The following is a 16,262-nucleotide window of genomic DNA, read 5'->3' as shown; positions in this document are numbered from 1 at the left end:
CCATCTTGTGTATCCAGTCAAATATGGCTATTTTAGGATTCTATTCCATACATTTTGAAGCACTTATTCCTTATAATATTATATAATATTTTATATTGAAAGTTTCTACATCATGTTTTTACATTCATTTACCTCTGCTGAATCTAACCTTAGTTCACTCTATTGTAGACGTTACAAAAGCTTGATCCCAGTGGTAGTGAATAGAAAAGGACAGTGCAGTGCTTGTAGTATACTGGCTCCTCTCTCCTCCTCATCTGGCTTGACTGTGGACAGGGCTCAGTGGTTGGAGTGCAGGTCACGCACAGCTACGAATACAAATGGCTCAGTGTCTGTGCCACTGCATTCAGTAATCTAAATCCACAGATTACAGCAGAAGGTATACCTGGATGGCCACGTATCTAAAGGCATAACACTTGCCCTCACGTGTGTCAACACCATTATTATTCTGTGTGACTGGTGACACAGGGGTGGACCTATACATACATATGAGTCGGGCAGTTGCAGGTAGAGAACTAGATGTGTGGGGTTTTAATAACAGGGTTAATTCCTAAGTTTTGAGTGTGCCAGGATTTTTCTGGAAGCTTGTAAACAAATCGATCTATGTCTGCATTGGTGTCAAGTCGAGTACAGGCTGTCTACTCAGATTTCTTGATGTGAAAATTGAGCTGCTGAAGAGTGAGAGAGTAAGTGCTGGAGTTTTGAAGGGATTAAAGACAGCAGATCTCAACTAATGATTATTTGAAGCCTCCATCCACAACAAAGAACATTTACAAATTTGGATATCGCACTTGCTACTCCATCTAGTGGTACTAAATACAATTCAGTGTTTCTTAATGACATCCTACAGGCATGTATACCATCACTGATCCTTAATAGTGTTGCAGGTAGCTCAGGCTTGACCCAACAGTGATATATCTGGCTGATCTCGAGAGATGGACCCCACTTACAGTAAGAATGCAAGATATGTAAGGAAATCTGGAATATCTGGGAACAGCCCAATTAAGTTTAATGACATTCCAGGCAAAGCACATCACATCTCCATGGAGAGAAGCAGGGGGTGGACTTCTCACCATAAAAGGTAGTGCACCTTTCAGATGCATTTCAATTCAGAATCATTATCACTTTTTAAAGTTTGATGGTTTGGGTAATATTTATTTATCACAATTTAGTTTATAACCTATCTGCTGCCAGTGTAACCTCTTTTATTTCGAGAGAACTCATTGGCAGATTTGCTAGTAAATAGATATAGATATAAATAGATATAGTGAACTACTGAAATAAAGAGTTATAGCCTATTCTGAATTCTAGTCATTTTGTGAATTTTGTTCTTACAAAAGCACCTGCAACTGTTGCTCTAAAAACTTTACAAAGAAAAAAGGAAGGATATTTTGCAGACTCATAGTCAATAGCCCTGTCTGTCTATATGCACAGCTGATTTGGATTTACCAAAAGCTTGTGTATTACAGTCAGAGAAGTATACGGCACCTCTTCATGAATGTTTCACGAGTCTGCAGCAGTGAGTGAGAGAGACAAGGGCGTTTACACTCCATAGATGGTATGGCACACTTGGAGCAGCTTGAGGCCAGATCAGCAGGCACAAAGGCTTGTGAGAATGAAAACATCATCAAACATCATCAAATCATGTGCAAGTCTGCGCAGTCACACCCCCTAGTGGCTGCACAACAGAGTGCCTGAAAACACTAGGTAAGAGAAGCAAACAGAAACAACAGGCTGATCACACGTAGACACATATCAACAGTCTTTTACTTATCTGTCTATTATAATAGACAGATAAAAAAAAAAAAAAAATCATGTTTTACCAACTTATTCTCCAGTTTGTCCAGCTATGGTGAGGACACAACCTATCATATTTTCTATTCGGTATTGGGAAATAACAATAATCCATCGGCCTATTAAGGGACTTTTTAGGCACTTTTAAATTTGGTGCTTCTGTGACAACTATATTAGATGCATAGCTCAAGTATTGTTCGGCACATTCAACCACCACCTTAAAACTGGCTAAATGAAATAAAACCTGAATAGAAAGGGATCTAGTGAATATTTTGTCCTCAAAGTGCATGTGTTTCAAGAAACAGCCAGCATAGAGGTTTCATCCAAATTGTGAGATAGTCCTGGTTTATAGTGGCCAGAATACATAAAAAATAAAATAATAAAAATAAATAAGTAAAAAATGCAAGGGGGCACAGTAAAGGCAGACAATTTATATTACTTTGATGTGTATGGGGGCAACTGGTAGTCATTACACAATAAATGGAAACAGGAGAATTTCCTTCACGACCAATATATTAATAGAGGTCTGTTTTCACCTAGCCCTTTTCACTTGATAATATTCAAACCACATTACTTTTGTCTTTCATTAACCATTCAATAAGTGTGATTTATCTTATTCAGAGAGGTACCAAAAAATAAAAGAAATAGCCCATAGAAACCTGGCACGATCTTAAAAGCAGCCCTGGAATTGTATGGCTCAGTAAAATATGCCCCGACCAAAGAGAAGGAGATGAAAGCGAGAATGCAGGGGAGTGTAAAATCCAGTTGTTCGATCCCTTCAAGCTTGACGATTGGCAGGTGGGCAAGAGTAATCCCACTGCATATTCTCTGGGTGGAGGACAGAACATGGTGCTAGTTAACCTTTGGGTCCCGTTGAATCTATTGCTGACTGTGTGTTTACCTCCATCTATTTCTCTAGCAGTGTTCCTTATGGAGACTGCTCTGCCTTTGACTGGCTGCTTCTGAAGAGCTGCCATGTATAATGCATTGAGGTGGATGAAAAGGCCCAGGACACCTGTCATCTATAAGCAGTAAGCATCCATGCCGTTTGGAAAGGAAATCAGCCGAGGTAACATATTCTCATCATATATTTGCATGTTTGTGGGGATGTTAGGGTTTAATCAGGCCCCTTTGTGAGCCGTTTGCTAAACGTGTTATACCTGATAAATTGAATGCCAACAAGTTGAATGTTCACAGACAGCAAAATACATGTGTGCTGGGTCTGGCAAGGATCTATGGGGGCATTTGGTCCAGTCCCATAAAACCTCTGGTCCGGGATCCCCATTTCCAATGGCCCAATGCTGATCTGTATTATGGATCTGGAGTGGAGCAGGAGCAAATCTGAGCCTGATCTTTAAAAAAAACCACTATTTTCGGCCTGGAACTGGGGCAGATACCCATTTGACCTACTACTCATTTGAACCACCATCTCATACAGCACAGATAAGGAGAAAAACTGTTTTTAGAAAACACTTAATTTGATTACATCCATTTACATTTGCAATAAATAGGCTATTGTAACCAAATGAGTCGACAGAAGGGGACAAAGGGGTCTGTTGTCCTGGGCCTCAGGGTCTTAAGGGCCCAGAATTTAACCCTATTCCTATATATTTATATTAGAGGAGTAGCACAGCACTGTCATGTCTTCACTCTTCAGGTGCACAGCAGCAGGACTGTGGCAGAGCACAAGTCACCCAGAGCAGGACTGTGGCAGGAGCAGAAGACACCAAGAGCAGGACTGTGGCAGGAGCAGAGCAGATGTCACCCAACACAGGACTGTGGCAAGAGCAGAAGTCACCCAGAGCAGAATTGTGGCAGAAGCAGAAGTCACCCAGAGTAGGACTGTGGCAGGAGCAGAAGTCACCCAGAGCAGGACTGTGGCAGGAGCAGACGTTACCCACAGTAGGACTGTGGCAGGAGCAGAAGTCATCCAGAGCAGGACTGTGGCAGGAGCAGACATCACCAACAGTAGGACTGTGGCAGGAGCAGAAGTCACCCAGAGTAAGACTGTGGCAGGAGCAGAAGTCAATGCAATACTGATTTTTCATTGTCCCTGATTCCATAAGCATGTGGCCAGGGACTACAAAAAGAATAAAACAAAAACACAACTATAGGTTTGACAAAGCAAGTCTACAAGATTAGGGAACATAGGCAAATGAACACACATCTGCGGGAGCTGCTACCACATCGTCAGATTACAGCCTTCAGTCCAGTTGTAGTTCTGAATCTAGCCTCAGCTCTGAACATGTGAGCTACAGGCTAGAAAACACACACATATTACACAATATGTCCAGCTTTGACTGCAAAGAAATAATATCAGATATTTTATTTTTACTACTCACGGGTACAGAGGGTTGTGCTAGAATTAGTCCAGAATGGTCTCAGAATGCCCAGCATGAGAAGAGGAGCTACAAAGAAAACAATAAATTGAAGACAGTTCAGTGTTGAATCTGAAGACAAACTAAAGGCAGCAATTGTACACACTTACATGAGGGACATCAGAGTGTTCTCAAACAACCTACTTGGAAATAGTACAGCACTCCTTACTTTCTCTCTGCATTCGTTCTGTACGCCAGAGGAGTGCATGTTGATGGCACCTCTGGTCTGCATATCTGTGCTGGATCCAGGAAAGACCCATCTCGACGTGTGTCTGTACAAATGAATCTGGGCCAGAACTGGTGCAGATTCACAGAATAGATCTGACTTCTGCGTGGATCCTGCAACACAAGAGCACAGATCTAAATGCTGTCTGGGTATCGTGCCACGGTTGACACAGCAGCCTGGAATAAGACTATTCACACATTTTCTAGAGCACACAGAGCTTCACAGACACAAAACATACCATGACCAAACATGCAGCTAAATCATAAGAACATCCTTCCTCAAAACATTACTTAAAACAGAACCAGAGAAGCCTTACATCTGTCACTGGGTCTCCACTACCACCAAATACTAACTCCATGCAGACAGACAGAACTGCCCATATACACTGTACTTTTGGTGATGGCTGGCAGAGAGAGGTGAAGTCTGTTCAAGAAAAAATGCATAAAGTACAAGAACATTATTTATTAGGCAACCACATTTTATACAATGACTTAAACCACTACCATCACCTGCAAACACTATAGTGGATCATTTTTACTATACCCTGGTACCTTTACTTTTAATGCAAGGTAAAACAGAAATGAGCAAAATGACAAAGATGCAATGGCTTGACAATGGCACAAGTCAGACCTTTGAGAAACAAATGCCAGATTCTTGACTCACCTGCATTGCTCATGTTATACCAGATATGCATGTTCAAAGATATATAAACATAATTGTTCCCCATGTGTGCATTGTTGTTATAGCTGCCATACTGAACTCAGTTTGAAACCTGTCCGTTTGTTGTATCAAGACTGACACAGCTGCATGAAAATCACAATCGTCACACGTTTTCCCCAGAGCAGTTAGCTGTTTGTAAATTTGACTCCCCACTAGAGCCAGCGAGGAGAATCTTTTGTTTCCATTATGCACAAGTCAGTCAGGCCACATCCACGGGCTGTCAGCATTGAGCGCCAAGTATACGGGCAGCACTGGACCATCACTCTATCCCAGACAGTTTGTCAGGGAAAGGAAAAGAAATGAGGGTGGCAGGCACATTTTCAACCTGTAGCCTTGTAGGTTAGGGCCACCGTGACGAGATTGAATACAAATTCATCTAGCTGCTATGAATACCAAATAGGAAAAGCAAGAGGAAGCTAAACATCTCTTTGTTCACACCCATAGCTCTGACTTCATAAACTGAAAATGAAAAAGTCCCCACTGGTCAAACAATAGAGATTGAAAAATAAAGCACAAGGGGAGTATACTGAAAGTAGCAACTTTTTAGTTTGAGATACAACTTTTTACATGTAACCAAAGACAGTGTCCTCAAAATGGGTACAAACATGGTTTTGCTCTTCCTGAAATTTTTCCAAACTCAGAAATAGTATTGTATAAAATAAAAATATCAGCTCCGGGAGAAAAAAGTAGTCTAAGCATTTGAATGTCCATGAACCATTATGTACAGGTGTATTTACAGTTTTAAAATTCCATTCAAATTATAATTTTGCAAAGTGTACAGTATACTGGTAGATCACTGCAGCCCATGGATCAGATAAATACGACTATGGCTGTCATTCAGTCAGTGGTTGCAAAGTACAAGACACAGAGGACTATTGAGGGCATTTTAAATGACACACAGGAATAAATTAAGCCCAACTAATTCTCCAAATATGAAATGTTTCAAATGAACAAGCTAAAATGACATATGCTGGACATACGAGGACTAGTCTGGGTGAGAAATTACACTCATTCATAAAGATGTATTAATGTCTAGTTACTGCAATGCATCATTGGTTGAAAAACATGACAGGAAATTAATAAGAAATCATACCCCAAGGGACAATCATTTTAAATTAAATACATTAACTTCACTGATGTTTAAAAGGAAGCACAGCTCTCACAATGTAACAGAAAATTCTTAAAATTGAATAAAAATAAACTAAACAATGTCAGCCAATTCAAAATAACAAATAATCACAATTCTTATAAATTAAAAAGAAAAAATAAATCTACAATTCTTTAGCAGGGAAAAATGCCCTTGAAAGTAAAAAGCAATGCGACAGATTTCACAACATAATCGGGAGCAATGAGGATCAGAGTGTCTAATCTATGCCCTTTCCTCAACATTCATCTCATCGCAAGCCAAATACAAACATGGCAAAAACAGTTGAATGCATTCTGATGATATCATACTCATTTAGAAAGACATCTAAAATCCATGAAAATAGGTTTTCATGCTAATCAATGTCTCCCCAGTGGAGTGAGTCCGTGTAAATGAACATGTTAAAATGCAGTGATCCAGAAAATTGGAGGGGTGACTGTGGGCTGGTTGTTGAAATAGCAGAGCCAGAGCATTGCTTTAGGACATTTCAGGACAAGGTCTGGAGCCTGTTCAGAGCTGTGCCAGGACAAAGGCTAAGCCCCTTCTTCCTGGTACCTGAGGAGCTGTGGACAGAGGGTCACAGATGAGCGATCTCAGCCCCCACATGTACAAGGGCTTTGGTACACACTGTGCCTACAGACACTGTGAAATAGAGCTGTGTGTGGACAGAGGGCACACAGAGCAGGCCTTTGGGAGTCCAGATTGAGGTTGATCACAGCTCCGAGTGATCGGTTGTGAGCCTGCACTGCCCCCTGTGGCTTCAGTCTGTAAGGGCCCGGGAGCAGCCCCTTGCCTTTGACGTACCGCCCAGAGTTCTGTGCCACTGTCTGTTAACAGTGCTCCAGGTAGTCGATGACTCGAGAGATGGACTTCTGTCCTGTGGTGCCCATCGCACACTGAGAAGAGACAGAGGAAACAACAAAAACATAAGAAAAAGCTCTGCTTCACTGATGAGGGCCAAATTCCTACAACTCCAGAAGCTCCCAACAACAATATCGAGAATTTGTAATCCAAGGCAGTTCAGTCACTTTTATATATGAGATCTAACCAGAATGCCATGAAAAAACAATGCATTACTTATTATTATTATTATTAATACGTTTTTATGAGCACAATTTAGTAAACATCTCCACAATCCACAGCTTGAATTATACACATTTTTCTCAAGTGCATTTTGTAAGTATGTAGTGATTTTAATGACCGACACATTCTGTCTTGTGGTGTACTCACAGTGAGGTTCATGAAGTTCAGGAACTTCTTCAACATTTCTGTCATGATGGAGAAATCCCCTTTAGGTAGATGCACTCTCACAGTAGTCACATTGACCTGCTCAGAAAGGACATTTGAAAAACACCACTAGAGCATTATACAACAAACAAAATGCTTCTGTTATTTTAAATCTTACCTGGCTGCCTTGGCACAAGCAGCCCAGAAGAAGAGCAGTGTAGGAGGCAACTATGCTGTCCTCCATGTGTTTGCCCGCATGCTGCAGAGCTGCATACATGAGAGAGAAAGCGTTTGTGATTCCAGTTATCAAAATGTATAACATTAAGTGTATACATCAGAATGTAATCTTGTGACCCACACGATATTCTTGACAGGCTGATCACAATGGTATGGTGGCATTGTGGCTGCTGCATGTTAGGGCCTGTGTTGTTTACCTTTATTGAGGTCCAACTCTTCATCCTCCTCCTCCTTCTTGTCACTCTCCTTGGATGTGGTCTGTTTGTCAGTGTTCTCCGACTCGACCCACTGGATCTCTCCCGACGTCTCCTGCCACTGTCCACTCTGGTCCAGCGCTGGCTTTGGTGCCTCGCTGATGAGGTCGTCAGTTTTAGCTTCAGCCAATATAGCAGCACGCTCCCTCTCCAGAAAGAGCTGAAACAACAAGCAAAATCAGATTTTAATGAATAAACTTGGGATGCACCGACACCAGTATCGTGTATCGGTGGAATATCAGGTGCCAGTACTCATACTTGTCAAGGGGCTGCCGATACCAAGAGCCAATACCACTGTAACTGCACTATGTCTTATTTGACATTCACAACTGGCCTCTGAGCTGAGCAGGGAGCACTGAACAGAAGTGACCATATAAAGAAGCATATTGAATATTAAACTCAGCTTTAAATCATATGTGACTGTCACATGAACTATAAAAATATATATTTTTTATATATTTATCTTAAAAGGTTTTTATAGTTCACAAAAAGATAAGTATTCTTAGATATTAAAAAAGTAGGTTATCCTTTAATAATCCTATGATATGAATTAGATTTGCCACTGTAATCGATCTCCTGTAAAAATGTCTTTATTGTACCATTATTATAGGCACAGGGAGCTTAATCTTGTGCAGTGGTCAGTGTGGCACTGAAGGGAAGGGTAGGATGTAGTCCGGAAAACTATAACAATATGAATTTTTCGATGCGCTTACCACCATAAAGTGCTGCTGAACGCAGATGTTAGTGCAGACCAATGTAATACTTTAGAGACTGTGGGGTATTTATGATGCTGGTGGGCCCAGGTCGTACCTTGACCAGTGCGGCCAGAGCACCAGAGGCCATGGACGTCTCCTCTTCCTCTCCTGGAAGCGGAGTGGGTACTGACTCTGCGCTACTTAGTGTGGGCTCAGCAGGTTGCATCAGGCTGTCCTCCAGACAGGTGTCGTCTACACTGTACTCCATGTCCACCAGACAGTGTCTGTTTCTGGAGCTGTACTCCACCAGATTAATGAGAAGCCCCAAGCCCTGGTATGTCACAAACACAAAAAACATAGTACCTTTACTTCAAAGTTAAGTCTTTTACATTTGCCACTCATCACATTGTTCACAAGCAAGCTTATTGTCTTTACAGGAGACTTACCAATACTCTGATGTCAAAGCGCTGCTCAGGTGGGATGTAGCGAGGCACTCGCAGCACACAGTTCAAAGCGGTTACTATTAACAGCTCCTGCTCACCCGTCTTTGTACTACCCCACTCTGCCAAAAAAACATTCCCTTTATACTTGTCCCGATGTTTTTGCAATGCACAAACACAGTATGGCAAACGTCCAAATATACTTACTAACAACCTAATGCTAATAAATTAAACTAAGCAAAAAGAGGAGTGCTTACCATTGTCATGTGTGAGATTAAGTAGCACTCCAATTACAGCCCTCATGCAGTCTTCCACAGCCTTGCCCACATTACTGAAGCTGCAATGGGGCAGAGTGGCATCGGCCAATGAAACACTGCTGTTGTTTAGTGCTCTGCTGTAGCGCTGGATCATGTCCTCACAATGACGCAGCGCTCTGTGAAAGACAAGAGACAATAAAAGTAAACCAAAATGTCTTACTGCAACCTGCTGCACACAAGTCATTAAAGGAGCGCTCACCTGGCTGCAGAGATAATCAGTTGAGAGTCTTTGTAAGCAATCAAGTAACCCTGATTCTCTGGGTTCTGCACTGTGACCTGTTGACAGTGAATGAAAGAGAAATAAAAATCAATAAAAAGAGTAAAAAGTACAAAAGTAAGCAGCACAAACCTCACAGAGGAGAAATGTGAAGTTGTGATTAGAGTTAGTGATCAATAAAAGTTCAGAAAAGGCAGCTACAGGAAAGTTAAGGTACAAAAGGAGACAAAGGGTATAATAACCATGTAATTTTCTTCTTTTACACCTGCCCTTGACTGTCACTCTTTGGATGTCTGAACCTGGGAGCACACACTTCATACTTACACTTTCGAGCACTCTCAGGCACCTCTCTGCCCCCCACAACGACGCCACCAGATTCTCCTTGTCCTCCTCATGGCTCAGGTGCTGCACACACTCTTTCACTGTGGACATGAGAACCAAAAACGTCCCCGTAAATTACAGAGATGGTGAATAACCTCAAAGTCAAAAGCCAACTTTTGACTGACCCAAAAGAAGAAAAAAAAACACACCCACCTTTGTCAACAATGTGGTCCAGGCCTCCAAGCAGCCGCAGCTCCTCCTTGAACCAGTCCCCAGCTCTTTTTGAAGTCAGAGAGAGCAGAGTCTCCATGGCAAGGTGACCAGTCTGAAAAACAATATTCATTCAACTCTAGTTTCTATCAAAGCAGTTTTGTTAGGTATAAACTAATACACACAAAACAACGTCTTTCTTGAACAAAACGTTTCAGTAAAGATTAAATGAATATGCAATTGTTTTACTGATTGACTTGCACAAATGCATGTATAAGTGGAAGTGCAAGTACAGTGGAAGTTACATTTTTGGATAGAAAAAAAGGACTTCAAACCATCTTCAAAAGTGTTCATAGTTTGCTTTATAAATGAGTGTAAATTATTACAAATACTATTTCAGAATTACATATATTATGTTACATAAGCTACAAGGTGCTAATCTTAATGTTATTAAGTATACATACAGTGATGTTCTCCAAGTCCAGATGTTTGTTGTGGACAGTCTCACAGAGCTTCCTGATCTTCTCCTTGACCTTGTCCTCCTCCTTGGCCGTCAGCTGGTCCTGCAGAGCAGAGTAGTCCTGCTCCAGCTCCAGCAGCTTGATCATGAGCTCCAAACAGGCCCGATCCAAGTCCATGTTCAGACGGTCTCTGCTCAGAATGTACATGAGGGCAGCCGTGCACAGGGCCAGGTTCTGAAGAGCAAAAAGGCAAGTTAAATGACAGTGGCAGTTAATGATCAGACAACAGGACTGGCACTGTGGGAATAGCTTACAGCCGGCACCAATAGAACAGTGATCAGTAAGTAATGATCAAAATTAGTTAGTAGTTAAGTGGTGAAACTACTCACCGGGTGCTGCGGAGCATCACTGAGGATTTTGAAGACATGTGCCACTTTTCCTCTGGCTCTCAGGTGCATCCTGAAACTGGGCATAGCACATCGTGTGGCCAGGCCAATTATACTGGAGAGTGACAAGAGTAAACATATGCAAAAATAAGTTTTAAAATAAATGTGTTCGTCACAAAAGACTGACAATAATGTAATGTGTTATATTTAGGCATAATGTCATGCAATTGGCAGGTAGCCTTGTTTTACTTTCAATTATTTAAATAAATCTTTGTTTTTCTCCTATGAGTGCTTATAATATGTTCATTATATTATATTTTTCTGCTTTGATTATAATATTTAATTTTGATTATTGATCACGTTTATTTTTAAATGACTTATTAAAAACGTGCTGGAAAAAAATTTATGACATCCAACCTTTGAGTACAGATTTCTTGTCACTTCTAGCAGATAGACTTGACAAGTTGCTCTCACCTAAGGCATCTTGTGTTGAGTGGCTGCGAACTTTTCAGCCCTGTCTCCAGGTACTCAAAGTCATCTGTGAACTCTTGATTCTCTCCAAACTCCACAACATCATTGAAGTGCTTTACATGCTGCACCACTGTGTACAGCTGAAGGAAGGGAAATTGGGTTAATTCAAGCTAATTGGGAAGCAACCCAGAGACACACTCAGCGCTGGAAAAATGCTCTTATTTTGTTCGATTCCACTCTATTGGTTCCATTAAACCCAATGGCTGACTGTGCTAATACCATGGTCAATAGTGGCTCAGCATATGGGCTTCAAGCACCATCAGCACTTCACACTGTATATTTGTTGAGAGCATGCAGACTGGTTTAATTAAAAGAATGGGCAATGCAGTTTCTAAACAACAACACAACTTATAGGAGCTGAACTATCATGACAGCACCCATCTTCCTAAATTACTTTGAAAAAATGGTGCTCTTTTGTCTATGCCCAAGCACTTCAAAAGCCACTGCACTGGACACTGACCTCCTTGTGCTCCTTCCTGCATTTTAGTGCTGTGACAATATCCTGGTTGGGACGTGTGGGCATGGTCTCAGACTTAATGACTTTAGGTGGCGGTGGAGGGGCTTTGAACACGCCGTCATCTTTATGGGAGTTTGTGTCTTTGCTGCTGCTCGACAGAACAGCCTGAGTAGAAAAGAGCAGGACAAGGCTTACACACAAGTCGCAAAATCTGCTTAATAATGTGTCTTAAGCATTGGGTAGATGTGTGGATCCAGTTCATATCAAATAGTGCAAACTTGACATATGTTAATCTGTAATATACATTTTCTAGAGAACATTATACAACTTATCAACATATAGTGTTTTGATTTATCTATGTAAAGAGAACAGAACAAAAGTAAACTGAAACAAGTCTCACCGGGGCAGTTTGAGCTCGTGACAGAGGAGGTGCAGGCAGCTCTTCAGGCTCAGGCTGATTCCAGTGGCGAGCATTGTACACAGCTTTTGCAGGAGACTAGAAAAATTATAATAGTTTAAGCTTAAAAAAAAACATTATTTGTTGCTACTGCAACATTCATCATTTCATCTGGTGGTAGTTCATCATAAGAGGAAGGAGTGAAGAACTCTCTGCTACCTCCAGGAGCATTGCTAGACTGAGTGCCATAGTGAGATTAGTCTGTGCTTGAAGAAAAGAGGAACGGCTGTGTCCCTGAATTCTGATTAGCAGAGGAAATTGTGTGTGAACTACTGCAACAACTGTTCACTACTGTAAAATGATGTTTTTAATGATGTATTTAAAAATAACAAAGAATTGGATCCAATCTTAACATTTTGAGAGGGCAAAGTCAACATACTAATGCTCTGGGGTGATTACAATTACCTTTTTTGGTCCACTAAAGATCTTTTTGGTTCCACTTCCAAACTCCTTTGTCTTTTCATTTGCCTTCCCCAAGCGCGCCTTTAGAGTCTCAGTCCCACTAGGACTCGAGTCATCCAAAAAATCAAATGCATCTGTGTCACACACAAGGTAGAAGAACAAGTTAAAGTTAGCAGCCTTTTACATACTTTTACAGAAACAAGCAATAAACTTACCTGTGTTGCTGCTAGCTTGGCTGTCCTGAGAGTCGCTGGTTTGGGGGCTGTCTACACCTGAGCTCAGAGCTGCCAGAGCCTTCTTGTGCTTCTTCTCTTTGGCACTGGTGCTGTCATCATCACTGTCACTCTCACTGAGATCATCAAAACCAAAGTATTTGATCTTGTAGCTGCTTTTCCCTGCCATGGCACTTTCAGAGCCCTCTTCGACCCCCTGCTCCTCCTTGTCCTCAAAACCAAAGAACTCAAGCTTGCTCTCAGTCTTTGTTTTCTTAGGCTTTGTTGGTGTTGGCCTATACCTGTAAAAAAAAAAAAAAAAAAAAAAAGTGCATAATATTTATTAGAAGAAAGAAAAGTTAATTATCATATACCTGAATCCATATTAAAAAAAAACAAAAAAAAACAAAATCACATTAATCTTTTACCGAACATGCTTAGGTAGAGGAGCATCAGTCTTCTTCTTCATCTGTCCTGCTTCTCCAAGATCGGCAGGGGGAGCTGGGGCAACTAGTTCATCCACGTTGCGCTCTATTGAGTCCTGAATAGTGACATTGCAGATTGACACACAGGAGGGATGCAGCACAGTGTAGTCTCTCACTCTACCTCCGCCCTTGCCCGCTGGTTTGGCTGCTGTCATGGGCTTGGCAACAGTAATACTTGAACTGGCGGGATGGACAGTGAGGGATTTAGCTTGTACGCTTGCTGTTTCATGAGGATCATCACTATTGTTGTTTTCTGCAGGTTCACAATAGGTTTTGTTTGCCCGATTGGGCCTCTGGTATTTCTTGCTGTTGGAGGCCCTGAGGGTGAATGGAGATGGGGGAATATTGTCTACTGGTGGTTCTGGTGGAGGCTCTGCAGCAGTTTCAGATTCAACATTCATCATTTCATCTGGTGGTAGTTCATCATAAGAGGAAGGAGTGAAGAACTCTCTGCTACCTCCAGGAGCATTGCTAGACTGAGTGCCATAGTGAGATTCATCTGTGCTTGAAGAAAAGAGGAACGGCTGTGTCCCTGAATTCTGATTAGCAGAGGAAATTGTGTGTGAAACAAAGGATGCGGTTGTGGGTTTCTGACTGCCATCAGACGCAATTTTGTACCACGGCTGGTTACTTTTCACAACAACCTTAATAACTTTCTCTTGAGGGTTTGCATTGCCTGTGAATACAGACAACAAAATTAAAAGTCTGCGTATTTAATTTAAACAAGATATTTGAAAGACTACAATGACTACTCACTTGTTACTGTGGTAGAAGCTAACGGAGAGGTTACCACAGATGGCTTGACAACGCTCTGCTGTGTTGGTGTGATTGTAGCAGCCGCTGCACTGGCATTAGTCTCCGGGCCAATGTGAGAAGTGACTGTCTTTGACTCATCGTCACTGTCAAATCCAAACGGGTCCTGGTCACTGTCACTGTCCTCTAGTCTGGGCCTCTTTGAAATCTCAGAGACATCAGATTTTAAGACCGGCCTTTTGGCCCCAAGCTGGGCCTTGTATGTGGTCTCTCCCCATTTGGTGGACAAGGTGGGCTTTCTGTTAGAGAAGACCTCTTCAAATCTTGAGTTGGCCTCTCCTCCTTTACGGTTGTAGGTCTTACCGAATCTGGATGTCATTTTTCCTTATTACATATTCCTATGAAAAAAGAATATGCAATGAGAAATTCAGGCAATAAACACGGTTTCAAATTCAACTTGTTTTTATTTTACTTTTGATTCATTTGGGCCTCCAGGATCTACAGCAAACGATACGAAAAAGATGACCAAAATGTAAAACATATATGCTACACTTATAGATAAGCAAAACTCACAGAACTGTTTCCGTCGTTGTTTAAATAACAATAAGATTACACTGAGATCACACTGAGATCACTTTAAAATGTACTCTCGGCTACTTCTGGCTAAGCACAAACAGGCGTTAGCAAAGCGCTAACTGCTGCTGTGTTTGTGTGATCAATGAGTGATTCAGCACACATTTCACTCAAATTTTTAAGTCGACTAAAACTAAATACTTTTAATATGCACCAGACAAACAGCACAGGGAGCTGGGTTAAGGCCCAGGCAGTAGTTTCAGCGCAGACCGAAGCTTCCCCCAGCAGTAAACTTATTTCTGAAGTTACCACTAGCTTCGATACCATTTGTGCTGCCACAACTATCGAGCAATATGGGGATTTTAACAGATCGTAGAATTGGTGACATTTTGCTTAACACACGTGCGAGTCTAAAAAGCTTTACGGTAAAACCATAGTGCCTAAACATTAAGAAACACGTATTACCTTTAAAGTTGAGTGAGTATCTGATATTCCGCCTGTGTATTAGCCAACCGGCTAGGCCCGAACTCACAACCGCGCACAGATCAAGCGGCTAAAGTCCGTCCAGCGCTCCAAAAGCTAAACTATAGAGTCATCTTTCTGCCGAGGATGTTTAGATGATTTCTCTCGAGATTATAACTAATTGTACTGCCGCTAAACCCTTCAACTACGATCTCTGTAAACAACATAATCCAGAGTTTTTGTATTTAGCAGTGGTAGTGACGGCCATTAAAATATCCCCTCCCTCTCGTTCCCAGGTCGTGTGCCTCGCGATACGGACTGGCCAATCAGCGCAGCCGATGTTTCCTGATGATCCAGTAAAACGCTACGTGATTGGTTGAGTGTTTGAAATCAAAATAAACGACAGAGGGCAGTAGAGGACAGCGTACATGTTACTGAAACTGTGCCAAAGCTTTCGATGAGAAGTGCTTTTCTGAAACGTGAACGTATAAAACAACTTCAATACTCTAAGGAGTTTTGTAGTTAGATAATTCTAACATGGTTTGTTAACAGTTTATTAAAATGGAAGACTCTTATGTCCCTCTAAAATGTTAAGCCTGCATTCGTTTGTAGCTTTATGAAGGCTTAGGTCAACATGGAGTTTTGGTTCCACCCGTTTTATCAACATATTAAACTCATTTTTTTTTTCCAAATATGTCATGAAGACTTGGATGACTGGTATAATATATGCTTTAGCGTTCTGGTTTCATAAATGAATCCTGATCTTGTGTAATATCCAGATCAGGGAAAGACAATGTGAATTTTTGGTGGACCACATTACTTTATCAAAGCTTGCACGTTTACTGTGCCCTAAATACAATATTGTGTAGTGGGCTATACAAAAGAACAAATGCAATGCCAAAACAG

General features: G+C 41.4%; 1 protein-coding gene across 2 annotated transcripts; it reads right to left on the bottom strand.

The window, feature by feature from the left end:
- Positions 1–5,639: 5,639 nt before the first annotated feature.
- On the bottom strand, positions 5,640–15,662 carry wapla (WAPL cohesin release factor a). 2 transcript variants are annotated; one of them, XM_055227020.1, is made up of 21 exons: positions 15,360–15,650; positions 14,325–14,719; positions 14,213–14,244; positions 13,512–14,107; positions 13,087–13,385; positions 12,875–13,005; positions 12,413–12,508; positions 12,016–12,177; positions 11,499–11,635; positions 11,028–11,139; positions 10,642–10,872; positions 10,181–10,292; positions 9,971–10,068; positions 9,629–9,705; positions 9,370–9,545; positions 9,119–9,234; positions 8,788–9,003; positions 7,921–8,137; positions 7,665–7,753; positions 7,490–7,585; positions 5,640–7,155 (listed from the first exon to the last, which is right to left on the bottom strand). In XM_055227020.1, the coding sequence occupies exons 2-21, from the start codon at positions 14,698–14,700 to the stop codon at positions 7,090–7,092; spliced, it is 3,435 nt and encodes a 1,144-aa protein (XP_055082995.1). In that variant the 5' UTR covers positions 14,701–14,719; positions 15,360–15,650; the 3' UTR covers positions 5,640–7,089. The 2 variants fall into 2 exon arrangements, with proteins under 2 accessions (XP_055082995.1, XP_033835128.1); XM_033979237.2 differs by having other exon boundaries at positions 13,512–14,244; positions 15,360–15,662.
- Positions 15,663–16,262: the final 600 nt, after the last annotated feature.

Source organism: Periophthalmus magnuspinnatus, chromosome 15 (genome assembly GCF_009829125.3).
Source record: "Periophthalmus magnuspinnatus isolate fPerMag1 chromosome 15, fPerMag1.2.pri, whole genome shotgun sequence".
Lineage (NCBI taxonomy): Eukaryota > Metazoa > Chordata > Actinopteri > Gobiiformes > Gobiidae > Periophthalmus > Periophthalmus magnuspinnatus.
Note: the sequence above shows the minus strand (reverse complement) of the source record. Positions and strands in the feature narration are given on the sequence as shown.

Excerpts from the sequence above, each read along its gene's own strand:
- wapla (XM_033979237.2), bottom strand. The coding sequence starts at position 14,700 with ATGACATCCAGATTCGGTAAGACCTACAACCGTAAAGGAGGAGAGGCC. Across the intron at positions 13,006-13,086 it reads CCAAGCTAGCAGCAACACAG|ATGCATTTGATTTTTTGGAT; the intron begins GTAAGTTTATTG and ends TGTGTGACACAG. Across the intron at positions 9,706-9,970 it reads GCCTGAGAGTGCTCGAAAGT|GTCACAGTGCAGAACCCAGA; the intron begins GTAAGTATGAAG and ends CACTGTCAACAG.